Raw genomic sequence first — 21,277 nt, 5'->3', positions numbered from 1 at the left:
TAGGTGGATTCTGAGGCAGTGGAGGGGAGCATAAAATTGCAAAGACAGGATTCCCCCGGGAAGCCAACTGCCCAAACCCAGATGCAATTTCACGTTTAAGTAGGCTATGTCAGGAGATACTGGATAGGTGCAGGAAATATAGGGTTGTTGTAGTGGGAGACTTCAATTTCCCTGGTATAGACTGGAAATCGCTGAGGGTAGGGACTCTGGATGGTGAGGCATTTGTAAAATGTGTACAGGAGGGTTCGTTGGAACAATATGTGGACAGCCCAACTAGAGAGGGGGCTATACTGGACCTGGTGCTGGGGAATGAACCCGGTCAGGTCTTCAAAGTTTTGGTCGGGGAACATGTGGCAAATAGTGACCACAATTCTGTTAGCTTTAGGATAGTGATGGAAAAGGATGAGTGGTGTCCCAAGGGTAAGGTGTTGGATTGGGGGAAGGCTAACTTTATTGGGATCAGGCAGAAATTGGCAGCTCTTGATTGGGAGAGGCTGTTTGAGGGTAAATCCACATCTGGTATGTGGCAGTCTTTTAAGGAATGGTTGTTAGGGCTACAGGACAAGCATGTGCCTGTAAAAAAGAAGGATAGGAAGGGTAGGATTAGAGAACCGTGGATAACCAGGGAAATTGAGGGACTGGTCAAAAGGAAAAGAGAGGCGTATGTTAGGTCCAAGCAGCTAAAAACGGAGGGAGCTCTGGAAGAGTATAATGAAAGTAGGAAAATACTCAAACGGGGAATTAGAAGAGCAAAAAGGGGTCACGAAATGTTCTTGGCAGACAGGATTAAGGAGAATCCCAAGGCATTTTATTCATACGTTAGGAACAAAAGGGTTGTAAGGGAAAAAATCGGACCTCTCAGGGACAAAAGTGGGGACTTATGCTTGGAGCCCAAAGAGGTAGGGGAGATCCTAAATGAATACTTTGCGTCGGTATTCACTAAGGAGAGGGATGTGTTGACTGGGAGTGTCTCGGAGGGGAGTGTTGAACCGTTGGAGAAAATCTCCATTACAAAGGAGGAAGTGTTAGGTTTGTTAGAGAATATAAAGACTGACAAATCGCCAGGGCCTGATGGAATCTATCCAAGGCTGCTCAGGGAGACGAGAGGTGAAATAGTTGGGCCTCTGACGCAAATCTTTGTCTCGTCACTGGACACAGGTGAGGTCCCAGAGGATTGGAGGATAGCCAATGTGGTCCCGTTATTTAAGAAGGGTAGGAAGGATAACCCGGGTAATTATAGGCCGGTGAGCTTGACGTCCGTGGTGGGGAAGTTGTTGGAGAAGATTCTTAAAGATAGGATGTATGCGCATTTAGAAAGGAATAAACTCATTAACGATAGTCAACATGGTTTTGTGAGAGGGAGGTCATGCCTCACGAACCTGGTGGTGTTTTTTGAAGAAGTGACCAAAATGGTTGACGAAGGAAGGGCCGTGGATGTTGTCTATATGGACTTTAGTAAAGCGTTTGACAAAGTCCCTCATGGTAGGCTAGTGAAAAAGGTTGGATCCCATGGGATAAAGGGGGAGGTGGCTAGATGGGTGGAGAACTGGCTTGGTCATAGAAGACAGAGGGTGGTAGTGGAAGGGTCTTTTTCCGGCTGGAGGCCTGTGACTAGTGGTGTACCGCAGGGCTCTGTATTGGGACCTCTGCTGTTTGTGATTTATATAAATGATCTGGAAGAAGGAGTAACTGGGGTGATCAGTAAGTTTGCGGACGACACAAAACTGGCAGGACTTGCAGATAGTGAGGAACATTGTCAGAGGCTACAGAAGGATATAGATAGGCTGGAAATTTGGGCAAGGAAATGGCAGATGGAGTTCAATCCTGATAAATGCGAAGTGATGCATTTTGGTGGGAATAATGTAGGGAGGAGCTACACGATAAATGGAAGAACCATAAAGGGTGTAGAGACGCAGAGGGACCTGGGTGTGCAAGTCCACAGATCTTTGAAGGTGACGTCACAGGTGGAGAAGGTGGTGAAGAAGGCATATGGCATGCTTGCCTTTATAGGACGGGGCATAGAGTATAAAAGTTGGGGTCTGATGTTGCAGATGTATAGAACGTTGGTGCGGCCGCATTTGGAATACTGCGTCCAGTTCTGGTCGCCACACTACCAGAAGGACGTGGAGGCTTTGGAGAGAGTACAGAGGAGGTTTACCAGGATGTTGCCTGGTATGGAGGGGCTTGGTTATGAGGAGAGATTGGGGAAACTGGGGTTGTTCTCCTTGGAAAGACGGAGGATGAGGGGAGACTTAATAGAGGTGTATAAAATTATGAAAGGCATAGATAGGGTGAACGGTGGGAAGCTTTTCCCCGGGTCGGTGGTGACGTTCACGAGGGGTCATAGGTTCAAGGTGAAGGGGGGGAGGTTTAACACAGATATCAGAAGGACATATTTCACACAGAGGGTCGTGGGGGCCTGGAATGTGTTGCCGGGCAAGGTGGTGGAGGCGGACACACTGGGAACGTTTAAGACTTATCTAGACAGCTATATGAACGGAGTGGGAATGGAGGGATACAAAAGAGTGATCTAGTTTGGACCAGGGAGCGGCGCGGGCTAATTGTTCCTGGTTTCTCGTTTCAAGGCTTCATTCTACGATCATCTTGCTGGTGCCAGTACAGAGTGAGACTGCGGATAGTTGGGAACCTGTCTCGGGGGCAGGGGATTCATATGGTGTTCGTGGAAGTGGAAATGACTAGGGTTGGGAAGCATTTTCCGATCGGGGCCATTGTGATCTCCTGGACTCGTTTCGATCGCCTCAGGGGGTCGGAGAGGAATTTCCCAGATTTTTTTTTCCCCATATTGGCCCTGGGGTTTTTCACTCTGGGTTTTCGCCTCTCCCTGGAGATCACATGGTCTGGAATGGGGGGGTGGGGGTAAGTTAATAGGTTGTAATGAACAAAGCATCGTAGCTGTGAGGGACAGCTCGGGGATAGGATATTGGTATGTAGATAGGCTGGAAAATTGGGTGGGGATCCTGGATTCAGGATTCAATCCTGGACCGGGGAGCGGCGCGGGCTTGGAGGGCCGAGGGGCCTGTTCCTGTGCTGTATTGTTCTTTGTTCTTTGTTCTTTGTTCTAGGCAGGGCATGAGTGGGGAAACCCAACCCCCCACCTATTAAGGACCTTAAATAGCACCATTCACTTGCCATCCTTAAAATTCTACCTTTGTTATTTATCACGCTAGAGGAGGTTACAAAGCTGAAGGGGGTAAGACCATGGAGAGATTTAAACGGATGGACAAAAAATTTAAGATTCCATGGTTTACTTGAGAGAGGACATTCAAATTTTGGATGAGCTGAGGTTTATGGAGAGTCAAGTGTAGGAAATCAATTGGAGGGTGTTGGATAATCAGAATTATTTGGGGTGCATGAGGGTATCAGTGCTATTTAACCTGAAACAGGCCAAGGTGTTGGGAACAAAAAACAAACTTGCTGCAAGTAGTTAGTAGGTCAGGCAACATCTGTGGCGAGAAAAACAGATGTTTCAGGTCTGTGACCTGTCATCAGAATAGCTATGGTCACTTAAGGGCCTCATCTTGCTCCCAATGATATGTTATCTATGGCAAAGGGAGGCCCACATCAAGTGGGTAGCCTGGAAGCTTTAGGAAGGGGGACTTCTTTGTGTGGGGTCTCATGTGCCCATCAGAGGCACTCACCCTCCACCACCTGCCCCACCCCACCCCACCCACCCCACCCCACCCCACCCCACCCACCCAAAAACACTTCCCCCTGAACTTACTCTCCTGCTCAACTCTGGTGCTGGCACTAGAGCCACTGCCAATCCAATCAGCTGGCAGCTCTGAGGTGGCACTTGTCCTTGAAGAGTGGAAAATCTGCCTCCAGCCTATTAACAGCAAATTGCCTATAAAATGACTACAAGATAGCCATTCTTCCTGTGGGCACGTTTTGTGCTGCCATATTAGCCTGGAATGGATGGGGTTATGTAATCATTGTGGTGCCTGTCTCGTTAAGATCTGGCTTGAAGAACCAATGGGAACCAAGAGTGAGTGATCACCCCAGAGGGTGGAGTCCTCTCTGGGGCTGAATACATCTGGAAGCCATGCAGTAAGCATGAATGGACTGGAGCAGCCAGTGGCTGCAAACCCCTGTATATAGCTTCCCTTTATCAATAACTGCCTTTTGTTCCTAACAAGGTCTGGAGTCTCTTGACTCCTGAAGTGTTACTGTGTAACATATTGGCAACGAGGTGGATCAGTTGCTGGCATAGCCTACCTGTATCTTATTTAACTGAAGTTCAGAAAAGAGGTAGACCCACCTGAGTGCCTGTTTTGGGCAAATAGACTCAGAAGGTTGTCGAGATAGGGGCAGACAAAGTAACAAACCCAGTGTGGTCAGTGGGTCAAGAGTCTTGGAAATATGTAGAAAATTAAAATAGAGGTTAACCTTCAGGAGCAAGGAAAGTAAAACTTAAGCTAATGAGAAAAGGACAGGAGTTGCTACCGTTTTCCACTCTTCCAGAAAAAAAACTAAGGAAACAGGAATAGAAAGGGAAAAATATCCCAGGGAACTGCAGAACTTGTACCAGAAGCATAGGAAAGTAAAGAGGCTGACTCATGAACAAGGATATCCAGGTTCCTTTGAACACCAACATTCTCCAATCTCTACATTTTTTGACTTCACGCTTAGTAAAATATATTCCATTTGCCATATTCTTGGCCATTCACTTAGCCTGACCAGGTCCACTTGCATCTGCCTGGCAAGTTACATTCCCATCTGTCGTTAGCAGATTTGGAAATATTACAATTGATCCTCCCATCCAAATTATTTATATGGATTGTGAACAGCTGAGGCCCTAGCACGAAACCTTGCGCCTACAAGTAACAACCTGCTATCCTGAGAATGGAGTGGATATGGGGAGAATGTTTCCTCTTGTGAGGAACAGCATAACTAGAGGCCTCCAATATCATAGTAGTCAAGAAATTCAATAGGGAATTCAGAAGAAATATCTTCCCCAAAAAATGGGACTTGTTGAAGTGGATAGTATAAATACATCAAAGGGAAGCTAGATAAGCATTTGAAGGAAAAGGGAATAGATGCTTTCAAAGATAGATTTAGATGAGGAAAGACAAGAGGAAGCTCAAATGAAGCATAAACGCCGACATGGACTAGTTGGACCAAATGGCCTGCTTTTTTTAAATATTCATTTGTGGGACATTGGTGTCGTTGGCTGGCCAGCATTTATTGCCCATTCCTAGCTGCCTTTGAGAAGGTGGTGGTGAACTGCCTTCTTGAGCGATTGATATAACTAAGTGGCTTGCTCGGCCATTTCAGATGGCACTTGAGAGTCAACTACATTGCTATGGCTCTGGAATCACAGGTAGGCCAGACCAGATAAGGATGGCAGATTTCCTTCCCTGAAGGATATTAGTGAACTATATGGGTTTTTCCAACAGTCGACAATGGTTTCATGGTCCCTAAAAGATAAAAAAATTGTTTCATGGTCGTCAGTAGATTCTCTGCTGTATATCATACTTATGTATGATATCCAAATAAGTAGCAAGGGAATGAAGGAAAAGGGAGTGGGAAGTTACAATGATCGACTTAGGTCGGGAAAATGGGAGGAGGCTCAGGTAGACCTTTCGATCTGAATAGCCTGTTTCTGTGCTGTATGGCCCATGTAATCTTTTACACAAATGCTATTTTTAAATTTTGCTTTGACAACCTGTGTTTTTTGTTTTGCAGTAATTATTACTGAAAATCCAGCAGAATATGGCATTGAGAAACTATCTACAGTAGCAGTGCTACTTTGAATAAGTCGGGTTATGCTACTTTAGTATGTTCATACAAGTAAATGTTTCAGCTTACAAGTATACATAACTAAATGAATGATAGTTTTACCAACAAAAATTGCAGTTAACATTAGGAAACCATTTACCAGCAGAGATTGTTTAATTCTCAGGACATCTTTTGTTTTTCATTTATAGCCAAACGAGTGTGTGCAGAGCTCAAATAACAGCTGATCAGACCTAATAAGAGCATCAAAATAGTTGGTCTGGTCTCTTTAAGCTTATTTTTCAAATACATTTTTTCCTTATGTATAATAAGTGCTGCAAATGATTTTTTTTAACCAGATATGGTGTACCTTAGACACTCTGCTGTGACCTTGGTTTTCTGTAGAAAAACTTGGCTGGTTAGTCAGACCATATGTGGCATCATACAACTCCATCTTACTGTAATGGAAAATAGAGCAGCCATCTGCACAAATAACTTAAGCTGTGCCAATAAGGCACAGTACAATAACCATTGGTCAGCAATATTTATGTTAAACAGACAACCTGTTGGTAACTGTTGGATGATATTCTCTAATAGGCAGAACGCTTAACATAGAAACATAGAAAAATTACGGCACAATACAGGCCCTTCAGCCCACAAAGTTGTGCCGAACATGTCCCTATCTTAAGAGATTACTAGGCTTACCTATAACCCTCTATCTTACTAAGTTCCATGTACTTATCTAAAAGTCTCTTAAAAGACCCTAACGAATCCGCCTCCACCACCGTTGCTGGCAGCCCATTCCACGCATCCACCACCCTCAGTGAAAAACTTACCCCTGACATCTCCTCTGTACCTACTCCCCAGCACCTTAAACCTGTGTCCTCTCGTAGCAACCATTTCAGCCCTGGGAAAAAGCCTCTGACCGTCCACGCGATTAATACCTCTCAACATCTTATACACCTCCATCAGGTCACCCCTCATCCTTCGTCTCTCCAAGGAGAAAAGGCCGAGCTCACTCAACCTGTCCTCATAAGGCATGCTCTCCAATCCAGGCAACATCCTTGTAAATCTCCTCTGCACCCTTTCTATGGCTTCCACATCCTTCCTGTCATGAGGCGACCAGAACTGAGCACAGTACTCCAAGTGTGGTCTGACCAGGGTCCTATATAGCTGCAACATTATCTCATGACTCCTAAACTCAATTGCTTGATTGATGAAGCGCAGTACACCATACACCTTCTTAACCACAGCCTCAACCTGCACAGCTGCTTTTGAGCATCCTATGAACTCGGACCCCAAGATCCTTCTGATCTTCCACTCTGCCAAGAGTCCTACCATTAATATTATAGTCCACCATCCTATTTGACCTGCCAAAATGAACCACCTCACACTTACCTGGGTTGAACTCCATCTGCCACTTCTCCGCCTAGTCTTGCATCCTATCAATGTCTCGCTGCAACTTCTAACATCCCTCCACACTATCCACAACACCTCCAACCTTTGTGTCATCAGCAAACTTACCAACCCATCCCTCTACTTCCTCATCCAGGTCATTTATAAAAATCACAAAGAGTAAGGTGACCGACCTCCATGCAGAATATGACCCATCTATAACCACTCTTTGCCTTCTGTGGGCAAGCCAGTTCTGGATCCACAAAGCAATGTCCCCTTGGATCCCATGCCCCCTCACTTTCTCAATAAGCCTTGCATGGGGCACCTTATCAAATGCCTCGCTGAAGTCCATATATACTACATCTACTGCTCTTCCTTCATCAATGTGTTTAGTCACATTGTTCAGTTTAGCTTAAACTTGAAAAAAAAATGGTCTTTCTATGTAATCATTGAACTCTCCAGGTTTTTGTGACTTTCCCATTATGCTGAAAGTAGATATTGAAAAGAAAGAAAATTAAATTTACAAATGCCTGATCATCTTACCATATCGCAAAATCTCACACGCAGAGTGTTCCAGGTCATTACCATTCACTGCATGAAAATGTTCTTCCTCACATCCCCCCATAACTCTGGCCCCAAACTCTTAAATTTGTGTCCCATAGCCCTTCAACCATCAGCTTATGTGAACAGCTTATCTTTGTCTACCTTATTTAAACCTGTCATAACTTTGTACATCTTTCATTCTGGTAAATCCCTGCACCTCTGCACCCTTACATCCTTTCCAAAGTGTATTAACGAGAACTAGATGCAATATTTTAGTTTTAGAAGATTTTAGTTTATTTATTGTCAAAAGTAGGCATACATTAACACTGCAATGAAGTTACTGTGAAAATCCTTTAGTCCCCACGCTCCAGGGCCTGTTTGGGTACACTGAGGGAGAATTTACCATGGCCAATGCACCTAACCAGCAGGTCTTTCGGACTGTGGGAGGAAACAGGAGCACCGGAGGAAACCCACGCAGACATGGGGAGAATGTGCAGACTCCACATAGACAGTGACCCAAGCAGGGACTCGAACTCAGTTCCCTGGCAGCAATGCTAACCCTTGTGCCACCATGCCGCCCTGAGTTGTATCCTAACTAGAGATTCACACAAGTTCAGCAAAACCTACCTGCTTTTATTTATGAAGTCCTAAATTCCATATTCTTCCATAAACTACTCTCAGAATTTGTCCTGTCACCGCCAAAGTTCTATGTACATGAACTCCATGTCCCTCTACAGCAGAGGGTTTTTATGTCATTCTTTGCATCTCATGAATGCCAAAACAGGTCCTTGGCTGTAATGTCACCTCCTCTTTGGACAAAATGGTTCATCACCTTACATACCATTTATAAGATCAATAATGCCACCAGTGCCGTTGAGCCTGATCACTCACATAAATCAGTAGCCACAGTGACAGAGACCAGGAAAGGCTAAACCAGGAAAAGGATGGTATTGTTCCCTCTCCGCTACTGTTCATCGCCTTGCTCTGATTACTTCATCTGTACCAAAAATAATAAACAGCACCAGGTTATGTCTGCAGCTACAAAGGTGCAGCTGCCACCAGAAGACACTTTATTTGAAACATCCTCGCAGAAGTCAAGAGCAGTAGGGCTCCCATGGGGAAATGGTGTTTAACTAATGTGCTGGAGTTTTTGAGGAGTTAACAAAAGAGGATTGTCTTTTTCTGGTCCTTCTCCTATCTTTATTTCAAGTAAAAATGAACAATGGGATTTTTATTATGTTAAGTGCCATGTTCAGGTCAAACGTTGTAATCAATTCCCCAGCTGTGAACACAGTGCACCCTATGGAAAGTAACGCTGTCCCTTTAGCGTGGACTTCAGCCTCGAAAGAAAGCACACCCAGTTAATATTGAATAACATTCGTACACAACCTAGAATCAGCACTAGCAGTAAAGGTTGATGTAGAAGATATTTTGACAGTGTCAGGAAGCAGAAGTAGTTTCAAGAAATCTATATTTTTATTGTTGGAGATTAGAAATAAGGTATAGAGAGTTTAATTTAGAGTTTCTATGTAAGAAAGGATGGAAACTTTAGTTAGATTCATGTTAAAAAAGTACGGGGGTTTTGGTTTAACTTCAGAATGTACCTGAATTGTGATTCGAGAGTTTACAACATGAAAAACAGAGATCATAAAGAAAGAGTTGGCTGTTGCTTAGCAACAAGAGACCACCTTTAGGTTAGAAACAATTTTTGAGTTCAGTTTTAAGCCAGACCCAGTAGCATTTGGGTCTGGATAGCTGGAAACGAAACATCTCTGGAACTGCCAGGAGCTGGAGCAGAGAGGCAGAACAATGGAATGAGCTGAAGAAAGCAAGTCCCAAAAGCTAAACAACAGATTCTTGAAACGAAGGAAAGTAAAGTACCAGAAAGAGTAAAGTCAAAGGGACAAAAGGAACAGGTATTTGAACAAGAGACTTCACTGGAGTTAAATAAAGGGACAGAGACAGGCTCCCAGTTAAAGACGGAGCTGAAAGTTGCAGACCTAGTGAAGTTGGCTAGCAACAAACAAGAATCTGAAGTAATCCTAAGGTTGGTGACCTTAGTACAGCCTGTGAAGCAGTAGTGTCCTGTTGGCGTGGCTGGGCACCTGAGAGATTGTGGAATCTTGAATTCATGTGGCAATTCAAGGTAGAGGAATGCTGAAAGGAGAAGTAGAAATCCGAGAAGTGGATCCATGGTGAAGACAGCGGAATGAAAGCATTGCTTGGGAGGGAATTCTAAACCATGTCTTTTCAAGAGTGGAGTTTGGAAACACGCATGTGAAAATTGGAATTCCAGTGAGGCCGCTTGGCTCACAGAGTGATTAGTATCTGGGAGGATTTGATGAGAAATCCACAGAGGTTGTACTGAGTAGCATCTGCCACTTGATTTCAAAGTGTGGTATGTCTGACCACAGTTGATCTGTTGGTTTGCAGGGACTGTGTACTTAGTTTGAACATTACAATTGAAGATATTTTGCAACTTGTGTTATCCTTAAAACTTGTGTACATCTGTAAAGATATAAGTGGGAGTGAAGGAGAGGGTATATTATAGTCAATCCTTCCATGTTTAATAATTGTTTTATTCTTTTTGTTAAAAGCTAATTGACAGTCCTGTAACTCTGTTCATCCACATTTCTACAAAAAAAAAGTTACGGTCTTTTGAGCCAGTGTTCCATTCTGGGAACTTCCCATCCAGTAGTAACTTCAACTGGGATTGTAACAACAACCAGGAATTAGTAATAGTAATAAAATGAGTAACAATTAAGTTGAGGTTTCTTTTTCATATTCTTTGCTTTTATTTCTAGGCTTCTGTTACACAGTGTACCTGTTAGACTTTTAGGCTTCCATCAGGATACTGTTATCATGCCTATTGCCATGATTCATTCTCATAAGCGAGTGCTTGTTCCCTATGGCCATTTGTACACGAGGTCTGAAAATGTATGATTGCATAAAGTTCAAATAGGACATAAGTTACCGTAAACGTCTGAGTGAAATGCTCACATCCTCTTAGCCTTCAGAGAGCAGAAGAATGGTCACTCTTTGAACTACATTACTTAGGCTACCACCTACAAATCAATTTTATTGAAAACAAGAAGAAATGAAATTTTAGTAAAAGGTTAACACAGCAGATTTCAGTTTAACATGCATCGGTTCAGGTAAAAAAAATGCAAAGTCAGAAATTGCATTGATATAGTCCCTTTTTCAGCCTCCATGATACTTCACAGCCAAGGAAGTACTTCTGAAGTGTTTTAACTATTGTAACATAGGAAACAATGAACAACTTTATTCAGGAAACAGGAGTGATTCGCTGATCCAACACTCTACAGGAACAATGTTCAAGAAAACTTTGCAAGCATCATGAAATCAGGCCAATTGAACCTGGCCCAGAATCCAAATCAAAACCTTATGTGAAAGGTTGAGTAGCTTTTGCATGCTCGCTTCTACACAGAACAGTAAAACCTGAAAAATATGATGAATTGGCAGACACTTTGCGAGTAGATTTAATTGGCTGAGTTTGGGATTGTCACTCAGTATCTTGTGTGACATATTCCTACCAAGAACTAGTTACTTGAGTTCGTGATATGCAGTTCGATTGGGCTGATTATTTACTAAAGTATAAAGACGCATGCTGTTATACACAACAAAGATGACCTGGGTGCTCAGCCATATGTATCTGTAGCCTCCAGGTCTGTGGTATCTGCAAAACACCTGAACAATCTATTTAAACATTTATGGTGATTGTTTGTAGTGACAATATGCAATCTGACCCCTTGACTCATTGACATTGGTTTCTCTCCCAACACAGAACTCAAGGTTAGCGTAAGCAAGATTAAAGGGGAAATTTTAACTTAGCTGACCCGCAGTCGCTGCCACAATCCCATGTATAGATAATTGTCAGAACTTTTCAGTTGGCACAATACCATTTCCATCAGAAAAAACTGGACAGGCAACATCGTCCCTCGCCATAGGGATTGCCTTGAACCAGCTGCTAGACTTATGCAAGTGTAACTGAGGGCAGTTAAGTTTAAACTCTAATCATTTTACTATTTCTGTTGCTTTCATAACTAACAGGTTTAATTAAGGGTCATCAATTATTTACTAAAGTGTAAAGTCTTCGAGGAGAAGCCAATAATCAGCACAAAGCACTGACTTGTGTACTCCAGACAGCGATCACCACTCACATCAACACTTTCTGCAGCAAGAGGTAAGTACCTGCAATCACAGAATAGATACATGAAATCACAGTATGAGCTATATTGACGTTGATGTTAATTGTTAGAAATGTGTAATGAACTGCTTGTTAAAGGAGTATTTTCTAACTAGATTTTAAAAAATTCATCATGGGAGGTGGGCATCGCTGGCTCGGCAAACATCTATGCCCATCTCTAATTGCTCTTGAGATTTCTTGGGAAACTATGCTGAGCAGACTCAAGATTTACCAAAAATTGAGTATGTTTAAATATAATGGCACAGAGCATATTTATTCTTCCTCGTGATGTGCTTGATGTCTCTCGAAATGACCATGTTATTGATCATGCAATGTATTGTTATAGTCTTGTCTCAAATTATAATGTGATACTCCCCTTCTACCTAGGTCCTTGGGGACTTTTGCATGAGTTGAAGGTGCCAAACAAATGAAAGTTGTTGTTGTAAATATTATAATAAATGATTCACCAGGCACTAATCCAGAGGTCTGGACCATTGTTGCCTTTAAGTTGTGCAGGCTGTACACAAGTTGGCTTCTTTAAGTCACCATAGGTGCATGAATTTTTTTTGAAGACCTGTACATTTAATTAAATCATCCATGCACTATAAAAAAACATAGCATACATGTTGGTCTGGACTAATATCCTGAGACATGAGTTCAAATCACACTATGGCACTGGGGGAATTAAATTTAGTTAATTAGCTAAATCTGGAATAAACTCCAGTATCAGTAATGGTAAACACTTAAATACCAGATTGTCATTAAAAAAAATATTTCAATACAATCCTTTACAGAAAGAAATCTGCCAACCTTATCTGTCTGGGCATGTGTGACTCCAAATCCTTAACAATGTAGTTGACTCTTAGCTGTCCTGTGAATGGCTTGGCAAGCCACCAGTTATTAAGGTGGTTCACCACCATCTTCACAAGGGCAATTAGGGATGGGCAATAAATGCTGCCCTTGCCAGTGATAAATTCAGGCGTCAAACTCTGTTTTAACAGACCAAAGTGCACAGGCATTTAACTGCCTGGTTTTATTTGCAATCTACTTCTATGTACTGATTACAAACCCATGTTACAGCATTTTTGTCGAAGCTGTAACCCACATGCCTCAAAAATAAGCATTGCAGTCAATCACAATTGTTCAAATATAGCCATGAAAACATGGTCAAGACTTAATACTTCAATGGATTGTGCATTCATGAAGGATCTATTTCCTCATCACAAGTTACCTACACATTGCTAGAATTGAATACTTTCCAGCTGAGGTAAGCCATGTGAAGGGTTTAAGGCATTGATGACCCTTGGGAAGGCAGAAATAGATCAGAAATGTGGCATCTGTTTAGCTGCTTCTTGATAAAACTGTATTCGGAAGCTTTCAATCCAAAACAATGGTGCGGTGCCTCTCTTATACAGATGGGTGGCCTTTAGTTTATCCACACCACCCCCGCCGCCACCCCCAACTGATTGGAGATAATAGAGTAAAGGAGTAACAATGACAATCATATGCACTGTGGTCACAGTTACTGTAGAGATTCTAAAACCAGCAGCTAACATTTCACAATTCTCAATGCTTACCTTCTTAGAAAGCTTCAACCTTTTCAGGCACTGCGTTTGCTATTGGAATGTTTTCCCTCTATATCTTCTCTCTGGGATAATATGTTCTGAAGCTTTGGTTTCTGCGTACACATATCTCTTATCCATTCCATTTCATGTATAACTGAATGATAACAGCTGCAAAAGCTGACACAAGACATAGATCACTGGTTCATGCAGAGCTTTATGACTACTTTGTACTTTGACCAATGGCTTCGAGCAAGCTGTTTCTATGCCAGTTGTATGCAAGGAAGTTAGTTCATCGGCTTTATTAACTAGGTTCTATTGTATCAGTTAGTGGCCTTAATTGGAGTTTTGCCAATAGCTTCATAAAAACATTTCCAGCAGCTGAAACACAGGAAACTTTAAACCTCGGTGACTTGTCGTCAGCGAACAGCTGTTTGAATGCATGTGCCATTACATTTTCCAAGTACCTTTAGGTCATCCGAAATATTGACAACAGCAGAATTTCCTCCTGCCCAGTACAACCCCTCTCCCTAACTGTGTGTGAAAGTCACAACACAATCGAACAAAGCAGGAAAATAAATTACCTGCAAATTGAAGAAAAAATTGATGCGATGTTTCTGATTATTTGATTCATTTCAGGTTGCTAAATTTAACCTTTCTCATTCCCTATCCTTTATTTCAGTCATTGACTGCAACCCCCACATCTTCCCATCTCCCATCAACATTATCATAGAATCCCTACAGTGCAGAAGGAGGCTATTCAGCCCATCGAGTCTGCACCAACTCTCGAACAGAGCATCTTACCTAGACCCACCCTGTCCCTGTAACCTCACACATTTACCATGGCTAATCCATATAACCCACACATCTTTGAACACCAAGGGTCAATTTAGCGTGGCCAATCCACCTAACCTGCACGTCTTTCGGACTGTGGGAGGAAACCGGAGCACCCGGAGGAATCCCACGCAGACACGGGGAGAACATGCAAACTCCACACAATCACCCAAGTCCCAGAATCAAACCTGGGTCTCTGGCACTGTGAGGCAGCTGTGCTAACCACTGTGCCACCGTTCTGCCCTACACTCAAACTTTTCTAGTTAAATGTAACATAAGCCATAAGGTCATCTACCTGGGAAATGAGACAAACGGCCACCAAAATTAATCATGGTTCTACAAATTTTCAAGATGTTTTCACTCATCTGAGGAAGAAGCAGCGCTCCAAAAGCTCATGATTCCAGAGACTTCTCACTAGAAATTTTCAGCAGTCATTTTATGAGTTTCCAACCTGGCTGGCTCACATCTTTGTTCAGCACCCATCAACTCAACCATGACAAATGGCAGAACAAAGTCCTGCAGAGTTTGTCATTTTATATCCTTTGTCAGCTAATTTCTGCAAGAAACACGAATGCCGGTATATATGAGAGCATGGCCAGCTCCAGGGCATGAGCATGTAATCCAGGTTGACACTCCAGGGCCATGCACAGTGCGCAGTTAAGAAGGTTGTTCTTTCAGATGTCACGTAAACTAAAGCCCTGTCTGCTACTTCCAGTAATTCAGATGGATATGCAAGGACTTGTATAGAAAAGCAAGCCACTATGTTGGCCATGTTTTTCTTCAGCCCACTGTTGGCAGTCGTAAGTTCTGGAATTCCTCCCCCCCGCTCAGTTTCAAACATTTTGGCTGTCTGTTCTAACATCTTTGTGACTCAATGTCAAATTTTGTTTAATAATACTCTTGAGAATTGCCTTGGGATGTTTTACTACATTAAAAGTGCAATGCAAATACAAATTGTTAGTGTTACTTGTTAGTCACTGCACTTCAAGGAATCATAGAATCCCTACAATGCAGAAGGCGGCCATTCAGCCCATTGAGTCTGCACTGACTCTCCAACAGAACATCCCACCCAGACCTATCTCCGTAACCTCGAGTATTTACTCCGCTAATCCCCCTAATCTACACATTTTGGGACACTAAGGGGCAATTTAGCATGGCCAATACGTCTAACATGTACATAGTTCAAACTGTGGAGTTCCTCCAGAGCACCCGGAGGAAACCCATGCAGGCACAGGGAGAATGTGCAAGACACACAGAAAGTCACCTGGGTCCCTAGCACTGAGGGGCAACATTCTAACCATTGTGCCGCTCTGTATAGTTCTGAATCAGTTCAATGTAAAATGCTTTGAAATGATAATCTATCTATATATATATATATCTATAAAAACCTACCTTTTAATCTAATAATCCAATAGCTTCTTTGTTAATTTATAGCTTTTGAGTTACCTTGACGTGAATCGATAACTTAAACCATCCAAAAGAAATCTCATTGTTTACTCAAAATTACTCTTTAACCACGTCTTAGTTCCAAAGTACGATTGGGCTAATTGTCACAAAACAGCAAAGGTCACCATGGGAACTGGACCGTCTGTTCCCAGAAAATACAGTTCAACATTATATGAGTTTCACCAGAATATCGATCAGTAAATATCTGCAGCAGCAAAGAAGAAATTTGTACTTTCAGTACAACAGGAAGTGAAAAGACAAATAAATATTTTTTTAAATATTGAGTAGGCAAGCATAACAGCCATTTTGCACAAATCAACACATCTGAATCATTAATGTCCTTTGCAGAAGCAAACCTACTGGTCTATCTGACTCCAATCAGCCCTATATCTGACCCCAGTTTCATGTTATTCATTCCACAAATGTTGGTTGACTCTTAGCTGCCCTAGCAAACCATATGTTGATATTGGTGATGGTTGATATTGTTCTTGAATCTGTTCAGACCACCTTTTTGCAATAATTGAGGATGGCAATAAATGGCAACCACATCCCACAAACGAATGAAGAAAAAGCTATATGTGTTTATGTTTTAATATCCTCACTTTATTTTTCTCATTTTTCTTTCCTCTTGCTGTTTAATTTATTCTTTCCCCAGCCCGTGTCCTGTATCTCATCATGCATGTCAGGAATCAATACTCAGTTTGAAGAACAGTAAGATGGCCCTTTCCACATCTCTGCTGAGAGTATTGTAAAAACAGCAAGCACAAGAATGGTCTAGGATAACTAGCTCTCCTTTTCTTCTTCCTCTCTTGTTCTGGGAGACACCACCACCAGTTAGGACTTGTCTTTAATTCACTGCTTGCATTCAATAACTCACAGTGGAGATTTGCAATTGTGAATCTACTTTTTTTTTCAAATCTATGGCAGAGCACATTAAATCACTGCTATTAATTTATTGGAAAAATTCCGCAAACCCAGCTCTTCCAGCTGGGAACTGCATTCACAGGAAAGCAGTCAGAGAATCAGAACTGCAAAGCTGTAACCCTCTCTGATCTGCACTACCTTCAAGCACAGCTTCTCTGCTGAGAGTGTGGGAACACAGAACTTGTCCTTTATAATTGAGAACATTTGAAGGAAGGCCATGAACTTGATGTGACAGGTGTTGCATTGTAAAGTGATGGGATGCTGTTTGAATTGATGGAAGCAAAAAGTTTTTTTTACATCTGCCATTGAGGAAGAAAGGAGCAGAGGCGAAGTAGTTCCCTTTGATGAGACAGTTGTGGGGGGGAAGTGAAGGTAGATATTGCTGTTGACAAAATCCATTCAGATACTTCTCAAAGTCAGATAGAGAGTATGACTTCGTTCATTATATGTTTGCCAAGAGTTCACATCAATCTTTATTTATAGGTGTGTTTTTTGTGACTTTACACAGGCTGTATTTCTATAATAATTCACAACTCTTGCACCAGGGATTAAAAAATGAGTAGTGAATATGTTACACTTGCCACAGGGCAGAAAATGCCATTAGTTGGATTGGGAACATGGAAGAGTTCAGCTGGCCAGGTAAGAACCTTAAAGTTGCGGCACACTAACTGGTCAATTTTTTACTACATTTGACTACATTTATTTTCCTCATTAGTGATTTATTTCCTTTTATACTTGTCAAGTTGAAAGCTCATTATACCTTACAACCTAAATATTTTGCAATAAAATACACTACAATACACCTGAAATCAGATCTATTTGTAAGTATAGATATTGTACCTTGCTAATATTTGATACTGTGTTACTTTGATTTCTGCAGGTGAAATCAGCAGTCAGTTATGCCCTTGAAATCGGATACCGGCATATAGACTGTGCCTCTTGCTACAGCAATGAACATGAAATTGGAGAAGCTCTTTGTGAAAAATTACAAGCCAATAAAGTAAGGAATCAGGATGCATTTGTAGTCTTTTTGACAAGATATTCACTGAAAACCACCTGCAGTGAATGGAGTTTTGGCCGGAACGCCAAATTTTCCATGCTCACTTGCAGTGGGGTGAACCCAGACGAGATCGGAGAATCCGGCTCATTAATAATGATGCCAACCCCGCCATCTCATAAATCAGGAGACAAACTCGTAAAAATTGAAAGAGTTGGTACAAAAATCATGAGTTTTTTCAGATATAAATGAATATAACTTGACAAATCATAAACCTTATTATTGGCTTATTTAATCTCCAACAGCTTAGATGAAGCTATATTTAGTCCTGCAATGTATCTGTGCTTATAAAAGCAGATTCAGAGGATGATACTCAAAGATTCTTGATCTCCAAACACCCCTCTCTCTCTCTCTAACTTTCTTCATGTTTTTAATCCAAATTAAAGTTCATTAAGGTTAGAATCAGAGGTTTATCAGCATGGAAACAGGCCCTTCGGCCCAACTTGTCCACGCCGCCCCTTTTTTTAAACCACTAAACTAGTCCCAATTGCCCACATTTGGTCCATATCCCTCTCTCCCAATCTTACCCATATAACTGTTTAAACGCTTTTTAAGAGACAAAATTGTATCCGCCTCCACTACTACCTGTGGCAGCTTGTTCCAGACACGCACCACGCTGTGTGTGAAAAAATTGCCCCTCTGGACCCTTTTGTATCTCTCCCCTCTCACCTTAAACCTATGCCCTCTAGTTTTAGACTTCCCTACCTTTGGGAAAAGATATTGACTATCTAGCTAATCTATGCCCCTCATTATTTTATAGACCTCTGTAAGACCTCATTAAGGCTCCCAAAAGGAAGGAAGTAGAGTTTCATGCTTTGATATTCATTGGTTCAGAAGTTTTGGTCATCCGAGAGTAAACTTCACATTGCTTCCCTCGGGTAACATTGCTCAACCTCTCTCCTGTAGCTGATCTGTAGACTCAGATTTTCATGAGACCATGATTCTATTGCTGGATAAAATGGTCAATTTTACAATGTAAAACACTGGATGCCAGAATACAGATGTCACACTGTTAGGAAAAGAATTGTAAAAACACTTTTCATTGTAAATCCCCTAACTGATAAAGTTGTGCGTATCTGGGACCTGGGTGTATATGTGCACAGATCATTGAATGTAGCAGGACAGATGGAGAGAGCAAACAATAAAGCATACAGTATCCTGGGCTTTATAAATAAAGGCATAGGATACAAGTGCAAGGTGTTTCGTAGCTGGAAATGGAAATTGGATCAGGGAGGCCAGGTTCTGAATTATTACCCAAAAAATATTAAAATGCAATGCTGATAATAGTCAAGGCCACTGTTTAAAAGGTTTATTTAAATTGATCTTTCATGGGCAACTTTTATGTCCTTCCCTTGCTCCATGTGGCTTATTTCTCTGATTTTTAAAATTTCATTTACGGGATGTGGGCATCGCTGCCTATGGCAGCATTTATTGCACATGCCTAGTTGCCCCTCAGAAAGTGGAGATGAGCTACCTTTTTGAACCGTTACAGTCCCTGAGGTAGATACATCCACTGGAGTAAGCAGCAAACAGGTTTGTTTGGAGGTTGCCAAGAGCCAGAAGTGAACATGAAGCTTGAAGGTTGTTGGTGCTGGATACTTTTACAAATGGTATTTTTTCCTGTTTCAACCCTCTGAACAGATTGCTTCTAACACTGTGGTGCTTTTTTCACCTTTAGGCATTTAGCACAGCACAGAATTCCCATAAATATTCAACTTCGCCACTGCTACAATAAGGAGGTGGCAAAGGAGGATTGCAAGTTTTTTGTGAAATATTTCAATAGTTGCCTTACACTTTCCTTTTAAAATTTAATTCTTTGGAGCAATTTTGTGGAAAAAGTTTATACAGTGAAGGTGCCTTGGGTAGCATGGTTGTGCAATGACATGCTGATTTGATGTGCTGTCTCATAGGACAGTAAAATAAAGACATAGGTACAATCTCTCCTCATTTCCAATCTTCAGATTGTTAGTGGGGAGGACACCAACCAGAAGACAGTTGCTTCTGCAAAAAGAAAATGGTGTTTGGATATTTGTATGTACTTCATAGGTGCCTCAGGCACCGAAAGAGAGTGTCATCAGCTTGACCATAAGATAGAGTAGTAGCTATTCAGCCCATCGAGTCTGCTCCACCATTCAATGAGATCATGACTGATCTGATATGATAATCCTCAATTCCACTTTGCTGCCTTATCCCCATAACCCTCGATTGCCTTAATGATTAAAAATCTGTCTATCTCATCCTTGAATACTTAACAATCCAGCCTCTACAGCCCTCAGCAGTAAAGAATTCTATGGATTCACTACCCTCAGAGAAGAAATTCCTCTTCATCAGCAAAGAGAAACCTGAAGACTCACGTTAGAAAGGAAAATTAAAAATGCTGTCAATACAGAGAAGGAAAAGACCCTGTCTATATTATCATTTAACACCAGCCTTAAACTTGAACCTGAATTCCAGTGCCACATTTATAAATCAACTATTTCAATTTTTTTTTAAACAGGCTTTTGTTAAAAGTCAGGTTTCACAATTTTGTTCATAGCTCCTCCATTTTTTAACATTTGTTTTGAATGTAACGTTGAATATTTTGAACATAGATGTTAAAAGAAGAAAATATCTCTTTGCATTATAGAAAATGCATCTGTGATTAGGAAATAATGTAACTGTATCCTTCAGATAGCATGCTCCATATACTGTTGGCTGCTGGTATGAGTCAGGTCTGGATCCACTTCTGGAGAAACCATCTGGCAGGCAGTGCACCCATGACTGTTTTGACTTCAGTATGCAATTACATTAGACAGCGTCGGGTCTCATGGTATTCATATTGCCATGCAGTTTAATAGTGCTGAGTGTGCATTGGAGTGATAGTTCATTTTCCACAGCTCAAAAGAATATTCTCCAACTCCTTGCAATTCAGCACCATTCAAAAATGATTTATTTTCACCAATTAGTCCTTTTAGACTTAGACCAGTACAGCACAAAACAGGTCCTTCGGCCCACGATGTTGTGCCGAGCTTTATCTGAAACCAAGATCAAGCTATCCCACTCCCTATCATCCTGGTGTGCTCCATGTGCCTATCCAATAACCGCTTAAATGTTCCTAAAGTGTCTGACTCCACTATCACTGCAGGCAGTCCATTCCACACCCCCAACCACTCTCTGAGTAAAGAACTTTAATTCTTGTTATTGTTACCATATTTTTCTGTGCCCTTTAGGTTTACCTTCCTGATCTGAATCATTTCATGAGGCTTTGACACTGGTTGATGCCACAGTTCCCACTGTTCAGTGTTGACCAGTCCCATGACAGCAATCTGAACCAACATCCGATAGACTCTGTCTGTTAAGCACTCCCCATTATCAGGAATCCATTTATTAACTGCTGAATTTTTGAACACCTTTACATGTCCTAATACACTCCATCCCACACTCAAATTCACTTTTGAGATGGAGCAGCTCCCTAGTTGAGTAATCCACTAATGGGTTCCATCAACACTGTCTTCCGCAAGCTTAATCTCACCAGTCAATATAAAACTGGCCTTTCCAGCCATCTTGTAAATAGGGTCCTAGCCATTTGCTCAC

At 41.8% G+C, this 21,277-nt stretch overlaps 1 protein-coding gene across 2 annotated transcripts in view; it reads left to right on the top strand.

The window, feature by feature from the left end:
- Positions 1 to 11,772: 11,772 nt before the first annotated feature.
- Positions 11,773 to 21,277, top strand: part of akr1a1a (aldo-keto reductase family 1, member A1a (aldehyde reductase)) — a 41,154-nt gene continuing 31,649 nt past the window's right edge. The window contains exons 1-3 of one of the 2 annotated variants that reach the window (XM_078219484.1): positions 11,773 to 11,878; positions 17,156 to 17,286; positions 17,528 to 17,647. In XM_078219484.1, the coding sequence (XP_078075610.1) occupies positions 17,203 to 17,286; positions 17,528 to 17,647 (204 nt within the window). In that variant the 5' untranslated portion in view covers positions 11,773 to 11,878; positions 17,156 to 17,202. Of the gene's footprint in view, positions 11,879 to 16,393; positions 16,496 to 17,155; positions 17,287 to 17,527; positions 17,648 to 21,277 lie in introns of those variants that run through there. The other variant, XM_078219486.1, reaches the window with a different exon arrangement.

Source organism: Mustelus asterias, chromosome 1, assembly GCF_964213995.1.
Source record: "Mustelus asterias chromosome 1, sMusAst1.hap1.1, whole genome shotgun sequence".
NCBI classification, from domain to species: Eukaryota; Metazoa; Chordata; class Chondrichthyes; order Carcharhiniformes; family Triakidae; genus Mustelus; species Mustelus asterias.
Note: the sequence above shows the minus strand (reverse complement) of the source record. Positions and strands in the feature narration are given on the sequence as shown.